This window comes from Aphis gossypii, chromosome X, assembly GCF_020184175.1.
Source record: "Aphis gossypii isolate Hap1 chromosome X, ASM2018417v2, whole genome shotgun sequence".
NCBI lineage: Eukaryota > Metazoa > Arthropoda > Insecta > Hemiptera > Aphididae > Aphis > Aphis gossypii.
In genome coordinates, this window is record NC_065533.1 from 47,008,608 (window position 1) to 47,025,656 (window position 17,049).

Consider the following 17,049-nt stretch of genomic DNA (forward strand, 5'->3'; position numbering starts at 1 on the left):
TACCAAAAATAAAATAATGTAATGAAATAATATTAGTTAAAACCAGTTTTTATTGACGTTTTCTTCTTTCAATAATTAATGTCATCAATTCTCAAGGCCATAGGGCCAGGGCCGAATTTAGGGGGGTACAACGGGTAAAATTGCACCGGGTGGCAGATTTTTAGGGGGTGGCTATAGTTTTTAGAAGCAGTAGTAAAGAGGTACAAAATGTTGAATAAATTCTGATAATCATGATGGAAAGAAAAACAAATAATTTAATAATTTAAAACCTTTTTAACATTTAAACCATGATTTAAACATAACGCGCATGCCGCATTGATAAGTGATAATCACTGTTCATTGTTTATATTATTTAGTCACCATAGGTTATAATAATTTTGTATAATATTAATTTAACTACGTGATAAGTGATTCTATTTATGAAACAGACACGATGTTGAATTAATGACAACACTATTATAATATTACTTATTATTTATTAATAATAATATATTGATTTCTTAAGAAAAATAGTTTTCTATAATATGAGTAATGATTTACATAATTTCTTTGGAGCGTAAATAAGTTTGTTATTATACGTTATATAGGGTATATAGGTATATTACCTATATTGGAGTACTAAAGTTGTTTTAATATTATTATTATTATGAAATGTTAAAGTTCATAATTTTTTTTTGTTTCATTAAATTATTCCTATTTTATAAAATTTGAAAGTAATTATATTAAAGTGTATATTTTTTATTTTCACGGGGAGGGGGGACTGATTCGTTCCTGATTCAAATATCTAGAGGCATGTATATTTATTATTAAAAAATATTTTAAAATTTAAAATTACCTAACATGTCATAATCATATGACAAATTATAAGTAGAACTCGAGCTTTATCGTCTATCGTATATATTAAGTGACGAAAATTGAGTACTGACTATTTTTAAGGAGTTCAATATAGGAAATTTTCTAAGTGCTCAATTATGGCTTATTGTATCAACGTGTGCAAAATAGAAAATGATCATGTGTAATATTGGCGTGTGCATTTGTGATTGTAATGTATATCATCACACGTGCTCGTAAATGTCAATATATATCAATGATTATACATGGCATAATATTATAATAATGTATAATAGTTGAACGGGCCGGGAGCATATAAAGCTAATACGCGCGCCCGGTCACCAAAATAATTCGTGCGCTGCACACCGACCGACCTGTGTATGTGTGTGTATGTGTGTATAGCGACTCTAAGGAAGTGGACGGGGTCGCCGAGCAAGACCAAAGAGTGCTAGTGTGCGGTGGTGTGTGTAGGTGTGTATAATTATGGTGTGTATACTTAAATCTAGGGACACGGGTAACTAAGAATAAAAATGGTAACTCAAATTGGTAATAATAGGTAATATATATAATAAAATGGTAGATTACGGCCCTTTTGGCCCAACAAAAAAAATATATAATATAATAGTTGCCGGTTCGGCACAACCAAATATAATACAAATAATAATATAATATAAATAATAATAATAAATAAAAAATAACTCACAATATTGTCGGTGCTCAGCTGGCCAGCTGCACCTAAAGCTATATAATAAAAATGACACACACAACACGGATATAATAATTTAAATAATACACGAAAAAAAAGGCTAGATGAATATGGCGATTTGCGCTCACAATACAATAATAAAAAAATATGTGGCAATTAGTGCTCACACAACAATAACAATAATGTGGCGATTTACGCTCACACAATATACAATAAAATTGGCGATTCGCGCCCACAGTGCAATATCAATATAATAATAGCGGCGATTAGCGCACACTATATAATATTATAAAAAGAAGTTGCGGCGATTAGCGCCTAAGCAAAATAAAATAACAATGTGGCGATTCGCGCCCACAAAATATAATAAAACTAGCGATTCGCGCTCACAAACACGAACTTTTTTAAGTATATAAAAAACAACGGCGATTAGCGCACGTACGGCAGCTATATTGCAATGACGCTGGAGAGAATAAGACTAACTTAATTACGGCGGCCGTGTTAAATAATAATCGCCAGCCGATCCGGCGGCGTGCGATAGTGCCTTAATCTACATAATACTACAAGTTATATAACACACGACAATAATAATTAAACAAAAATAAAACATTAAGATAACGACAGGTGAACGCGAGTGTTTGTGTGTGTGTGTGATCGGCCGGTGACAAATATAGGCCATTGACCTATATAATAAGTGGCTAGCTGTATTATATAATGCTTTACTAATATTGTTGCATTCCGGGCGGCAACAATAGTAACAGGGGCGTAAGCAGAAAACAATTTGGGGGGGGGGGGGTGTTTTAGAAAATAAAACATTTTTTTTTTCAAATTCATTTGTACCCATTCCATAGATTATTTACTTACTGTACTTGTTTATTTTCGATAGTATTTGTCACAAGCAATTTATACTTCGAATCAAGTATATTGTGATTAAAATTTTATGTCGATGGAAATACTATATTACAACCCGTTTCTACACATCGGTATATTTATTCTAAATAACGAAAAAAAATTGTATCAGTAGCCCTAAACATGTAAATGTAACAAAAAAAATATATATATAATATATATATATTACGAACAATTCAATACTACTTTGTGCTACATACTCGTTATTATGACCTTCAATTGGAATAGTCAAACTATCGGTGTTATCCTACGAAATAATTTAAACAAAAAGAAAAAATGAAATTACGGTAATGAAACAAACCTTTAAGTAAGTATATTCACTTACTGTTTTTTGTATGCTATGACTGTTAGATATTGTGGTAAATTGACAGTGCCGTTTTTCGTTGGAATTAAGTTAAGTAAGTTGGAAGTAAGTTCGCCCAGTACGCCGGACACCGGCTCCGGCATACTGTACTTGGAGGAAAAGGGCGACCGGCTGGCAAAATATAATCATGTGTTTGGACCCTTACTTATAGTTAAGTATAAGCGAAACGTATGTGAAAGAAATGTGAGAAATAATTATTACGTAAACAAACCCTCATATTTTAGCCGGCGCCAATATTTCGATGACGTCAGAGAGGCACCGTTTAATGTCGCTTCTGAATTGTTACTTGTGTACATTAATTACACACACACGCGCGCGTAGGTACGCGAATGCATGCGACTATTAAATATGCAAAAATGCGCAAGCGCAATGATCATCGTGAGGCTCATTTTTCATAGTGCCTGAGTACTAAAAATATATGAATAGTACCTATTATGGTCAGCCCGGAGCCGTAATGGCACATTCATGAACAAGACAACAACACAATATATAGATATAGATAATCATTAACCATTACTATTGTCACAGAGCCTAATGAAACCGATTTTTTTTAATTAATATACATTTTTAACGGACAACGAAGTGGACGGGGTCAGCTGGTTTAATATAAAATTGAATATTTTTTTTATTTATTTCTATTATTCAAGCAGTAAATTTGAAATACTTACAATTTACTGTAAAATATTATATATTTGTATGCATACATTTAAGAAAGTTAGTCTAAAGTAGGAATAAAAGTGTTTAAATAAACTTAAATTCTACAACATTTCAAATGTTCTTTAAAATTGAACTCCAATCCTACAAAATAACTCTTTAGTGATCTAAGTTTTTGAGTTTTTTGTTTTTGCTGTATTGATAATTCACAAATTTACTTTTACTCTACTATTTTTTAAGCATCTCATAAAAATATGCAAATGCTAATTTTTATAATAATTATAATATATTATATTAATTAAATATTAATTTATATTAAATATATTATTTTTTTAATTATTTGTACAAGTACAAATACATACGCTACAATTACAGCCGTGATCGCAATAAAAGGCAATAAAAAGTAAAAATACCTAATTTACTATCGATAACGTATTCTGTCACAAATTGTAACGAACTCTATTTATCGTCTTTCTGTAAACTATATATATGTATGCAATGTGTATACCTACCTAATTATATTTTAGTTGTAATTCGACAATACTTGACAAGTGACAATGTTACAATATGTTTAGTATGTGTTTTGCTAAAAATTGTAAATTTTTTAAGCTTAAAATTACTTATATTATTTATTATTATTATATTTTATATTATTATTATCTATTTAACTAATTATATTGTACTGTAAAGTAAACATAAATTAAAATAATTAAAATTAAAAATTAATATTATAATCCCCATAATAATTTTATAAACGTTCCGGTTCGTAAAATTTTCCATTTCGAGCACTGTAGTACAAAAATATATACATTACACAATTCATATAATTTATATCTGATAAGTGTTATAATAACTAACAAAATATTTTTATTTTAAATAAAAACCGACATTAAAAATAAACTAAATAAAAACAAATATTTTCTAAGATTCTTGTGATATCTTTCTGTGAGTACCTATTTTAAAAAGTTTCACATCGCCCTTCACTAGTCAAAATTATAATAGTCATAGTACAACAATTTATGATATTATGATATAATCTTTTTTCATGGAGTTGTTACACATTTTTTTTTAATAGAACCGCCATACATATTTTTATGGCAAAAAATGTAATCTTATCATTTATAAAAGAAGGACAAGTTTTCCATAGCCTTTAAAATAAGTAATTTATAGTTTCGATGATATTATTATTTATTTTATTTAGATATAATACCACTTGTTTAAATTTTAGTTTTATATTTATTTATATGCAGAATTCTAAATTGTATTTCAATTGGGTCATCAACTATTTTCTATAGTAGCATTTTGGTGAACACCATAAAAAGATATGAAAATGATTTAATATTAACTACATGTCATTAATGACTTCAACATGGTTTTACAGTATAATCTTTTTTCACCAAACAATGTATGTTAATAAAATATAGCCCATGCTAATAAACTAATATAACCATTATTATAAACATGACCTTATGCTAAATATAATTTCTACCTAGAATGTTTGTGTTGTTAATATAATTTTATTTAGTATAAATGTACAAAAAAATAAATACAAACAGAAAGACTTCATTTAACTTAAGCTCTATGAAAGAACAAATTGTAAGATTTTTAATCCTGTGAACCATGACTTGTACAAAACTGTTTTCTAAATTGTCCTGTAAAAAAAATTATAAAATATATTTATGCAATTTTTATTATTATTTTGAATCAAAATTAAAAACATTTAATGATCCCTGTTCTTTCTGAACCATACATAGAACACACAATACACCTGCATATATTTGTACATATATTGTCTCTATATTCCTAGCTACTCAACCTAACCTACCATATGACAAATTATATTATAAAACAGTTCAAATTTATTACAGAAAAACCACAATCTTAAATCGTAAGTAAAACTTAATATTAGAGTGAATTAAAATTGAAAGATAATATTATAATGGATGTATATATTATTTATGGATAAAACACACAGGTAATGTTATTACATAAGATAAGCTTGAAAATAATTCTAAACCTTATTTCTTGAAGTGCAAAGTCAAGCTGCAAGCTTGGTATTAATGTACTATAGAGATCTAATATAAATGGTAAGACTCATCAGATCTTGATGATTATTATGAAGTAGCTAATTTCAGAAGTTATCTTTTACGGTGCACCATCACTGAGCATGATGCATTGTGGTCATTTTATAATACATCACCATACTCCTCACATAGGGTTTTTTTTAATACCCTAACTCAGCATGTGATTTTATTATTTTATTATTATTAAATACAATATACAATGTTATTTAAGTAAAAAAAAAATAATTATAGACATTAGATAAGTAATACCGGAAACCAGATGATTTAAAAGATGTATTACTAACATATAGGTATCAACTATTTTAAATTATAATACATGAAACAAACATAGTTTTCAGTATAAAATGTAAAGTAATAAAAATATAATTTAAATTAAAATTAAATATTATTTAATGAAACTTAAGTTTTTACAATATTATACAGTCTGTCCCATAAGTCCCGTATCACCCATATATCTCTATTGGAAATCAATATATTTAAACGCAGTTTTTTTACAATACCAAGTATAGAAATTATGATTGAATGGCATAATCTTCAAAATTTTTTTTTTAAGAAATTCAAAAATTCAAAAAAAAATTTTTATGCATTTAAGAATTTTCAAATTTTTAAGATAGCCATTTTGTTGAACATATTTTTCAAAATATTTCAAAAAAAAAAAATAAAAAATATATTAAAATTGAATAAATATTGATCAAAGTACAGCAAGTTATGTTTTTGAATAATTGTAATAAAAAAAAAATCATTTATTTCACATTTCAATAATAAAACATAATATTTTAAATATTAATGTTAAAACAACAAAAAACTAAATACGACTAAACAGTATACAATTATTTTTTAGGTTTTTAACCTAACCTAACCTGGGGTCTGTAATAATGACAGAAGCATGGCTAAATAACTAGGTATGATCTCATTAAGACGCATTTGCGTTCTGGGCTGCGCACGTACTATTCACGATTTGGCATGGAAAGAAATCTGAACTGGCAGTGATTTTTATCACCGTACTACGTTGGTCGGTATACGTTTTATCTATCACTGCCAGTGGCGGCCATGACACCTCCGTATCACAAAGTTACGATCATACCTAGTTATTTAGCCATGGACAGAAGTAAAATAATTGAGCATTATAATATTGTTGGATTTAGATAACCTTGATTTCAATGTTTTTCTTTTTAAGCGTTATAATTCTTAAAAATGAGCATTCAAGTTTCGACAAATAACATTACAAATTTGTTTACTTTTTAGAACCACATACCTCCAACACCAAATCATGTTAGTATTGGAGAATATTTGAGGTTATGATATCATGTTATCAAAATTATGTTGGCCAGAGAACCAAACCCCACCTCATGTTTTTTATTGAGATAGTAGCTCGTCCACACCACCCTTAGTAACGCTTCGTACGTGGTGCGGGATAGTCGTCCGTCGTTCGAAACGCAAACCTTGGCTATCGACAATACAACGTGGATTTTAAAATTATAATTTTCGAAAATCAGTGTGTTGCAGTTACGATACTTTTTTCGATCAATTTTTAAATTTTTATTGAACGTGTTTTTATCTCTGTTTATGTAAGTAATTATAATTTTTTTAAATATATTAATTTATATATGTATGTATATAATATTACATATACATCATAGTGGGAAATTAGTATTTTATTAAAATGAGTGTGAAAAGAGAAATAACGTGTGAAATTGAAATTGATGAACCAAACCAAAAAGAATGTCCTGAAGGAAAATTTATTGATCCTGTCAGTCTTATGGAAAACGGAAAATTCATTTTCAACGTTCCTCCGGAAGCTCCAGTTTTTGAACCTACTGCAGAAGAATTTAAAGATCCGTTGCAATATATATCTAAAATTAGAAGTGTAGCACAAAAACATGGCATCTGTAAAATTAGACCTCCACCTAATTGGAATCCTCCATTTTCTATTGATGTTGATAAATTTAAATTTACACCCACAATTCAAAAACTAAATGAACAAGATGCAATTACTAGAGTTAAACTCAATTTCTTGGAAAAATTGGCCAAATATTGGCATTTACAAGGCATCAGTTTTAAACTACCAGTATTAGAACAAAGAGTTGTAGATTTATATTCTCTTTATAAAATTGTAGAATTTGAAGGAGGTTTTGGTGAAGTATGTTCAAAGAAAAAATGGGAAAAAGTGGCTAGTCGTATGGGTTATGTTTGTAAAAAATCTTCTAGTACAGTTTTAAAAAGTCATTATCAAAAATGGCTTCATCCATTTTCATTTTTTCATGCTACTACTAAAGATGAAATTTATAACAAACCTATTGCAAAAAAGAGGAAAGTTCTAAATATTAAAGAAGAAAATTCTTGTGTTTCAAATTTAACTACTAAAAAAATCAAACTTAACCCCGATGATGATAACGATTCTGATGATTACACTAAGTGTAAAATAGGACATTTAAAGTCAAGAAAGTCTACAAGAAGTAAACCTGCTGTAAATTATACAGAAAAATATTGTTGTCAAAAATGTGGAAGAGACAAATCTGAAAAAACTATTTTAATTTGTGATGAATGTGATTCAAGTTTCCACATGAAATGTTTAATCATACCATTAACTACTGTTCCAAAGGGTACATGGAGATGTGATAAATGTGTAATCAATGAATTAAACAAACCTAGCGATGCTTTTGGATTTGAACCAGCTCAGCGTCAATACACACTTCAACAATTTGGAGAAATGGCAGACAAATTTAAATCTAAATATTTTAATATGCCAGTTCATCTTGTACCTACAGACAAAGTTGAACAGGAGTATTGGAAAATTGTTTCATCTATTGATTCCACAGTAAAAGCAGAATATGGTGCTGACATACATACTATCGATCATGGATCAGGATTCCCTACAGGTCTTGCTCTAAACGGAAACGAAGATAATACTTTTTACAAGTCATACGTAGAAGATCATTGGAATTTAAATAATTTACCAATACTTAAAGACTCAGTTTTTAGTTTTATTAATGCAGATTTATCTGGTATAAAAAATCCATGGATGTATGTTGGTATGTGTTTTTCAACATTTTGTTGGCATAACGAAGATCATTGGAGCTACTCGATCAATTATTCACATTGGGGTGAACCTAAAACATGGTATGGAATTCCAGGAGCCTCTGCTGAAGCCTTTGAAGAAGTTATGAAGGAGACAGCACCAGAATTATTTCATTCGCAGCCAGATCTCTTACATCAGTTGGTTACTATTTTGAATCCGAATATATTGATGAAAGCAAATATCCCAGTCTATAGAACTGATCAAAATCCTGGAGAATTTGTTGTTACTTTTCCAAGATCTTATCATGCTGGGTTTAATCAAGGATTTAATTTTGCTGAATCTGTGAACTTTGCTCCTGCTGATTGGATTTCAATAGGTCGTGAATGTGTTAACTATTATTCTTCTATCAAACGAATATGTGTATTTTCCCATGATGAACTTTTATTTAAAATACTGAAATCTTGTGATGACTTGACACCAAAAGCAGCTGCATTAGTATATGCTGATTTTAAGGAAATGATCAAGTTTGAACGAGTTCATCGTAAAGCACTTCTTGATTGGGGTGTTACTGAAGCGGATTTTGTTGAATTTGAACATAAAGAAGATGACCTTAGACAATGTACGATTTGTAATACCACTTTGTTTGTATCTGCTGTATCTTGTTTGTGTGATAAAAAAAGACTGGCATGTCTTCGACATTTTAAACAACTCTGTGATTGTCCTGCACAAATGCATGTGTTCAAATATAGGTATACCATTGATGAATTTCCAACTCTATTGCGAAAGGTTAAAGCTATAGCTGAAACGGCTTATGATGATTGAATATAATAAACTAGATTGATTAAATATAAGATATATGTTAAAAAAACTTTTTTTTTGTATCTCATAATTATGTTATATATTTAAGTATTTTTAGTTAGTAATTGATTGTATACCTAAGTACTAAAAACAGTTTAACTGCATATTTTAAAATCTAATATGAAAAAAAAAAGTTGTTACATTATTAATTAATATTGTATTAACTTAAATATTATATTAACTTTAATGTATTTGTGTGTTCTAGTATTTGATGTACCAACTAAAATAGAACTGTTTTTCTTATTGAATTATTTACATAACATTTCTAATGATTTAATTTCAAATATATTCTAATGAATTTAGTATCATTGTTTAAGTATTAGATAGGTTCTAATTATTATATACTAATAGCTCAACACTATTTGAATTATTATTATGTTAATTTTAGTTTTTTTTTCATGGAACAATTATTTTTTTGATCATATTATAAATACCATACTTTATTGATTTATGTACCTACGCCTATTATATTTTTATTTTAGTTATATTTATTTCATAAATTGTATGTTGATTTTTACATAAAACATAATTTTTCATTGCAAATGTAATTCTTTAAAAGTTAATAATATCAAGTTGAAATCAGTATTGTATTTCATTTTATTAAAACTAATAATTGAGAAAGGAATTTATTTTTAAATGAAAAACAAATGAATTTACTTCTTTAATTTTTAAGATGTATTAATAATAAATTTAGACATAAGTACAACAATGTAGTACAAAATATTTTATTTTTACTTTTAAGCTTAGTTATAATTAAAATTTAACTTGTACGAACAATAATTTATGTATACTTAATGTTTATGTCATTGTTGAGGATTAACTAATAAAAATACTTAAAAACAATGTTTGGAACTCTAAATCACACATTACCTGATTACAAAAAAGTATTTTAATGACCAAGGGTAGTAAGTTAATGCACTAAATGATTGAATGTATAATAAAAACTTTAATAGGCCTTTAAAAAAAAAAAAATGCACACCATACCTAAAACTTTATCCTGAATGATAGAAGTATTTTGAATAGATATGTATAGTGTATATTTATATATATTACAGGTTTATTTGTAGAAATGATGGTTTTATTTAATCATTTTGACCACAAGACTATATTATTTATGAATAATGTTTATTACACATTATATTACATATATGTATATGAGTTCAAATTATTAAGCAAATCCAATAAAAACTATGCGAAAACATTAATAATATTTATCAAGTATTTAAACAACAGTTCCATCAAAAATTACATATTTTAGTGGCTTAAAATATTTTTATATAATATAAAATACAATGACTAAAAAACTATTTTTCTTAGCAGATTAATTATTTGGAAATAAAATTCATATTGTGTACTTAGTAAAAATGTAAATGTATTATGATTTATGAATATATAAGTAAATATTTATTATTTACCAACTGACAACAGGTTATAGGTGCAGTAACGGCTGTAGTTGCTTGGACTCTCTGTAAGTGGCGTTGGAATTTATCAGGACACTCCAAGTACACCATGACGATATTGCTATGTGCTTTGAAATCTTATAATTAATACAATACATTCATGTTTTAAAAATTTTACGCCCAAAACTACAGAATAATAATAAGAAAGAATTAAACATAGTTTATTGAGATAAGATTTGGTGCCTTCCGCGTTGGCGTATGTTAATTATTAATATTATAAGAGCAATGTACTCATAGATATATATTATATATAGTTTAATATCAATGAATGTACTACACGCCTGTAATCAACGACGACGATAGAAGATTATTATCAGAAACTAACAGAACAATAAAAAATAAATATACTAAACACTTTGAAATAATTATTTAATATTTAGTAATTTTTAATGTCGGTATTTATTTTAAATAATAACATTTATCCGTTTTATCATTAACAGCTATCAGTTTATCACTATATTATATTTACGTCCGAACATAAATTTATTATGTTAATGTTACTGACGTACATACGTATATACGTCAACATTGCATTAAACTCTTTTAATTAATATATATTGTCAATTTGTTTAGAATATAAATTATTTTAAAATTTTAAAAATGTAATAAAATAGTTATAATTTAATATCTTTTTATTTTTTGTCATGCTTATGATATACAACAAAAACGTTATTTATTTTATACAATACGTCATTACCTATTATTATTATAATTATTACACTGGACGAAAAATACCACTAAGTTTAACAAAAATATAGATTAAATTAATAATATCATTGTTAATATTCAGTCAACAAAATGCTTATTGATACTAAGATGAAATATTTTTTAAAATAAGAATTAATAAATTATTTGATTTAATAATTTATTTGTTTAGTTTAATTCATGTTTCATCTCAGTATCAATAATATATTTGATCGGCATTTTGTTTAAATTACTTAGAATTTTGTTAATTTTATCATTATTAATTTAACATATATATATTGTTGAATTTACAAAAATAAAATTATTTCAACAAAATGTTTATTATTAAACTTAAGTAAAATATACTTAGTTTAATAATATTTAATAATGGAATCAATAGAATATTTATGGTTTGAAAAAAGTGAGTATTATCAATTTAATAAACAGTCTACTAATTTTATAATTAAATTAATGGATTAAAAAATGTAATTGATTTCAAACTTATTTAAATTTATATTTCATAGATACCTACCTAAATACCTGAAGTCTGACTCTGTAGATATTCTATTTACTTTCTAATATGTATATTGTATAAACTACTTATATTTAATTCAAAACCCATTATATAACATACTAATGTCAAACATACCATTTTTTTATTAAAATAAAGTAAACAAATATCTAAGTATATTATATTTTAATGAATTTGTTTATTTATAATTTACATAGTCAAAAATTTATTTATAAAATTAATAATGATAATTGGTTCTTACATAAGTATAATTAAAGATTTATAATATAAATAAATAAACATGTTTAGATAGATAAATTGTTATACAATATTAAATAAAAATAATTATATACAAATCAAACAAGTTGTATGTATAATATATATATATATATTTATTTATCTATTAAAGATAGAAAATTTGTAATATGTAATAATAGTTAATACATTAAATAGATAAATATAAAAAAAATAAGTAGGTATATAATATTAATGTTGGTATCTAAATAAACATTAATAGGTATTGTGTTATAATATTATTATATACAAATAGACTACATTCAAAATATAAATTATGAAGTATAATATATTATGTAACTAAATTAAAAAATAAAATAAATGTAAATACCTATAAAAATAATTTTTGAAAATTATAATTTATAAACACATTTTAATAGTAACAATTAAGTATGCTTTAGCTAAAAAGTTCTGAAGAAATTTGTTTTATTAAGGTACATGATTTGTCATACTTGGTATGAATATTATAAAATACTTTTTGTAAAAATAACCATATATTCTCTGATTCGTGTGGATATTCAACATTAAAAACATGAAAAATTATGAAGCAAACATCAAATGCTTTTAAAATTGTAAAAGTCATGTATTTGACTGTATCAAAATATATTAAAATTTGATTAGGATCGAATAATGTACCAACAATTAGTATACATGGTTGGATAGGGCCTTCTTTCTGCGTCATTTTTTTTAAAAAGGGCTTCCATTTCTGATGCTGTTTAGTAATTTTAATAATTGAATTTTGAGAATCTTTGATCCCATATTTGATATAATATTTTTTTCCATTCTCGTCTCTTGTTACTTTCCTCGATGTAGGAATTAACACACTGTGTAACAAGTACATTATTATCAGAAATTTTGAATCTGAAAATACAATAACTTAATAAATGATTAGCTGAATGGTATATAAAATGTAATCTAATATATAAAATGCTGACTATTGTGAATAATAATAGTACCATTAGCATACCTACTCGGTAGGTATTTATTTCATACTTTAAAATGTTATTCCATTTTAATTAATAAATTATGTAGTACCTAGGTACCTATATAATACTATATATTATACTGGTTTTATCTATTAAATTGTGAAATTGTATTGACACCAAAATTTAAACAAATCATGATAATTTAACAAGTACCCTCAATAACATTCATTATATATTATGATGTTTGTTATAATGAGCATCTGAAAGTGACTGAATATTTAAATTTGTAGTTAGGTTCCTAATAAACTAATAAACTAAATAATTTTTTTAACTCTAATTTGTGGAGTACTTACAATTGGATAAATTTGGTGTATTTTTTAATTTTTCTATAATAATTTTTCTTCAACAATCTTTTATCCGTTCATCCAGTATCTTAATGAGTTTTGAAGAAGCTTCTTCAAATTTTGTTATAAAACAACTGTATCTGCTATATATTTTGTGAAAGTCAATATCTATCTAAAATTAAAAAAACAAATTTTATTAATTTTTTTTAATTAAATATTATTATTCATTAGATACTTTAGTGCCTGTGTCTAAAACCTACCTACTATGTATTATCTATAACCTTATAACAAAATTAAAAAAAAACTTGGATAAGTACCCAAATTGTTTTGACATTGTTATTATTATTAAAAAAAAATTAGTAATAAATTGTTCTTAATATTAATATCACTAATTTATTAACAAGAGAAGGCTGCTAGGTATTTAGCTTAAAAATATCTACTGTTATATGAATATTAAGTCAATTTTAATTGTAATTAATGTAATAAATCCAGTAGATTATACCTATAATGGTAAAGCTCCATTTAAGATACTATATAACAATAAAATATTTCAGATCAAAAAACACAAAAATATTAGATACTTATCTTGAAAAATCTACTGATTCAATAAAAAAAAAAGGTGAGAAAATTAAAAAAAATTGTATGTATCTTATTTTGTGTAATGGTTGTTTTTGTTGTATTGATTTGAATTAATTTAAATTTAAAATTGTATTTGTAACAGAAACTTACAAGCTTATATCCCATTGGTTTAGTATAATGTTACCATTTATTAAATATTTCTGCAGTATTATATTTTGTAATAAACTGTAGCTTATAGTTTATTGTTTTTCTCCAAATCTCCTCAATTTCTGGCCATGTCATATCATGATTAGATAAATAGTTTGCAACATTTTCTGATTCTATTTCAATTTCTTAAAAATATAATAGCCAAAAAGTGAAACAATTTATTAATACTGTTGTTTTAAAAATACTAAGAGATACTATATAATATAATGATATTAATACAATATTATGATAGTAAAATTAATTAATTAATATTACCTAATGGTATTTGTAAATTGTCTATTGTACGAGTCAATTTTGTTTTTGATGTACTTGGCTCTTTTTCTATAGCTGGTATTAATCCATTTTGGCCTCTTACAGCGTATAGTGTTAAAATATTTACAATATAATTTGACTTTTGGACTTTTGTTAATGGCATCCTTAATAAAAAATATATATCCTGAAAAGTGAACCATTTTATAATTTTGTTTTAAATTTTTAAGAATTTACTTCATATTAAAAATGTTATTAGGGTTAATACTAACTTCTATTTCGGATGGAAAAGCTGCAACAATAACATCAGCTATATAGTTAGCAATTTTTTTTGTTATATTTGTATGATTTGTTATTAAATTGTTAATGATTATTTCGACCAGTAAATTGCAACAACTATCATTCAAGACTGAATTTATCTTGTAATAATCAAGTATTAAAGAACCCTGTACATTATTTAATAATATTTTTTCCAATTTAAATGATCCATTTATATTTTCAACATCAGCTGGTATCCTGGGTTAAATTGACTTTGTCTGATTTGTATTTATTATATTAATACCAGGATTTAAATTTGACTCGTCACTTTTACACTTTTTTTGAAACTGTTCAATATAATGTTCAAATTTAATGTGAATTCTAAGAGGAAAGTTTTTTAATAATATGGCTATGTGGCTATCTTTTATATATTGTAATGCCTCAATATCTATTTGCTGATCCAAAAACAAAATTGTAATGTTAATCAAAAAATAAACTAAAAATATTTAATCACAATATAAAAACTAGTTTATAAAATACAATTTTATAGTTTCAGTATAAAAAAAGAAAATATCTTATTTGCAGTTAATTTTTATAATTTTATATAAGTACCTATTTTAAATATTTCATGTTTTTAATGAATTAAATTGAGTAAAATTTCACAAAATAATTGTTACAAGTTATGCTTACCTAAACATGTTTGGTACACAGTTTCTAATTTCCATTCTGTTAAAATTTGTTTTAATTGAGCATCTTCATCATTATTTGATATTGCGATTGCAGGTGTATTACTGTTGTAATCATCATATAAGTTGTTTTGTGAGGGAATAAAATATGTACTATTATAATCGATTGCTTGTAAATCAGTAAATGATTTTTGACTTATTAATGATTCTTCGTCCATGTTAAATAAATCTTTTTTTATTAAATTAAAACTGTTGCTATCCATTTTTGAATAATTTCTATAACTTATATTACAAATTTAATTTAGCTATTAATATTAAATATTTATACAATAGTTAGTTTTAAGTATGAATTTTAAAATTATACAGTAGATACTTATTTTGAAGAAAAAAAAAATATAAGAATAATTAGTTACATACAGTATTATCAATAAGAATGTAATATATATATTTTTTAATATTAACAAAATCATTAATTAATAAACATAATTAAATTATAAATTAATAATATTATTTTAATCGAATCATTGAATTGCTATTATTCATTATATTTATATTAATTGGTGGTCCACTATAGTCCTCTGGACTCAAAACATTTTTAATATTAATATCATTTTTATCAATCTGATATGCTCTAAATGAGAATTGAAACTATGTACTTGAATCTGACTGAGAATGAATTTAATGCTACAATTTTTTTTAATTAACAAAATATCTAAAATTTCAAATAAATAAAGTTCATCCACAAACTTGGTTAATAAATAACCTATTTTGTAAGTTGTGCCTTTTAATTTAACTTGGGAGTAACAATTAAATTCATCTAATGACAAACCTAAATTTCTTTGAATTAATTCGTTATTACTACTATTGATTTTATGTTTTGATTTAACTTCATACTCAATTTTACCAAAGGAATTTAATAATATATTGCTTATAAATTTATACTGAAATTGTTTAGCCAATGTTATGGTAATATGTTTTCTAGAAGTTATTGCATGTACATATATTTTCATTTCCTTGTGTTTAGCTTCATATCTAAAGCACCAAAAATACTTAGGAGCACCAGACTTTAAAATTATCATAGGATAATGAATTAAAAGGTAGTGTTTAGATTTCAAAGTGTCCTGAAATAATATAATATAGTCTGAGTCATGTTGCTTAATTAAATTTTTTAAATGAAAAACTAAACTTTGTGTAAACTGAACAGAGAGTAATATTTCTATTATTTCCAAAAAAATTTCCATACTTCATCTTCTTTAGGTACTAAGTCTCCTACCATTAAACTAAAATAATACACAAAAGTCATCATCTCTCGAGCTGACATTTTTAAATGAAGCTTTTTAAGGTGAGACATTTTAATAGGTGGAGAAATATTACCAAATTCAATGGAGCCATAATTTAAATGTTGCTTTCTAAAATTTAGAACATCTAA

The 17,049-nt window shown here is 25.4% G+C and overlaps 2 protein-coding genes and 1 long non-coding RNA gene across 5 annotated transcripts in view; 1 reads left to right on the forward strand and 2 right to left on the reverse strand.

Annotated features, from left to right (window-relative positions):
* The window catches only part of LOC126551869 (heterochromatin protein 1-like), a 63,930-nt gene that overhangs the window by 16,003 nt on the left and 30,878 nt on the right, over positions 1-17,049 (reverse strand). The gene's annotated exons all lie outside the window — the stretch shown is intronic.
* On the forward strand, positions 6,733-9,425 carry LOC126551866 (lysine-specific demethylase lid-like). Its single transcript, XM_050206207.1, has one exon. The coding sequence runs from the start codon at positions 7,209-7,211 to the stop codon at positions 9,384-9,386; it is 2,178 nt and encodes a 725-aa protein (XP_050062164.1). The 5' UTR covers positions 6,733-7,208; the 3' UTR covers positions 9,387-9,425.
* On the reverse strand, positions 12,881-14,533 carry LOC126551870 (uncharacterized). The gene is made up of 3 exons (XR_007605756.1): positions 14,371-14,533; positions 13,651-13,813; positions 12,881-13,232 (listed from the first exon to the last, which is right to left on the reverse strand). It is a non-coding gene; the product is annotated as an uncharacterized LOC126551870 (long non-coding RNA).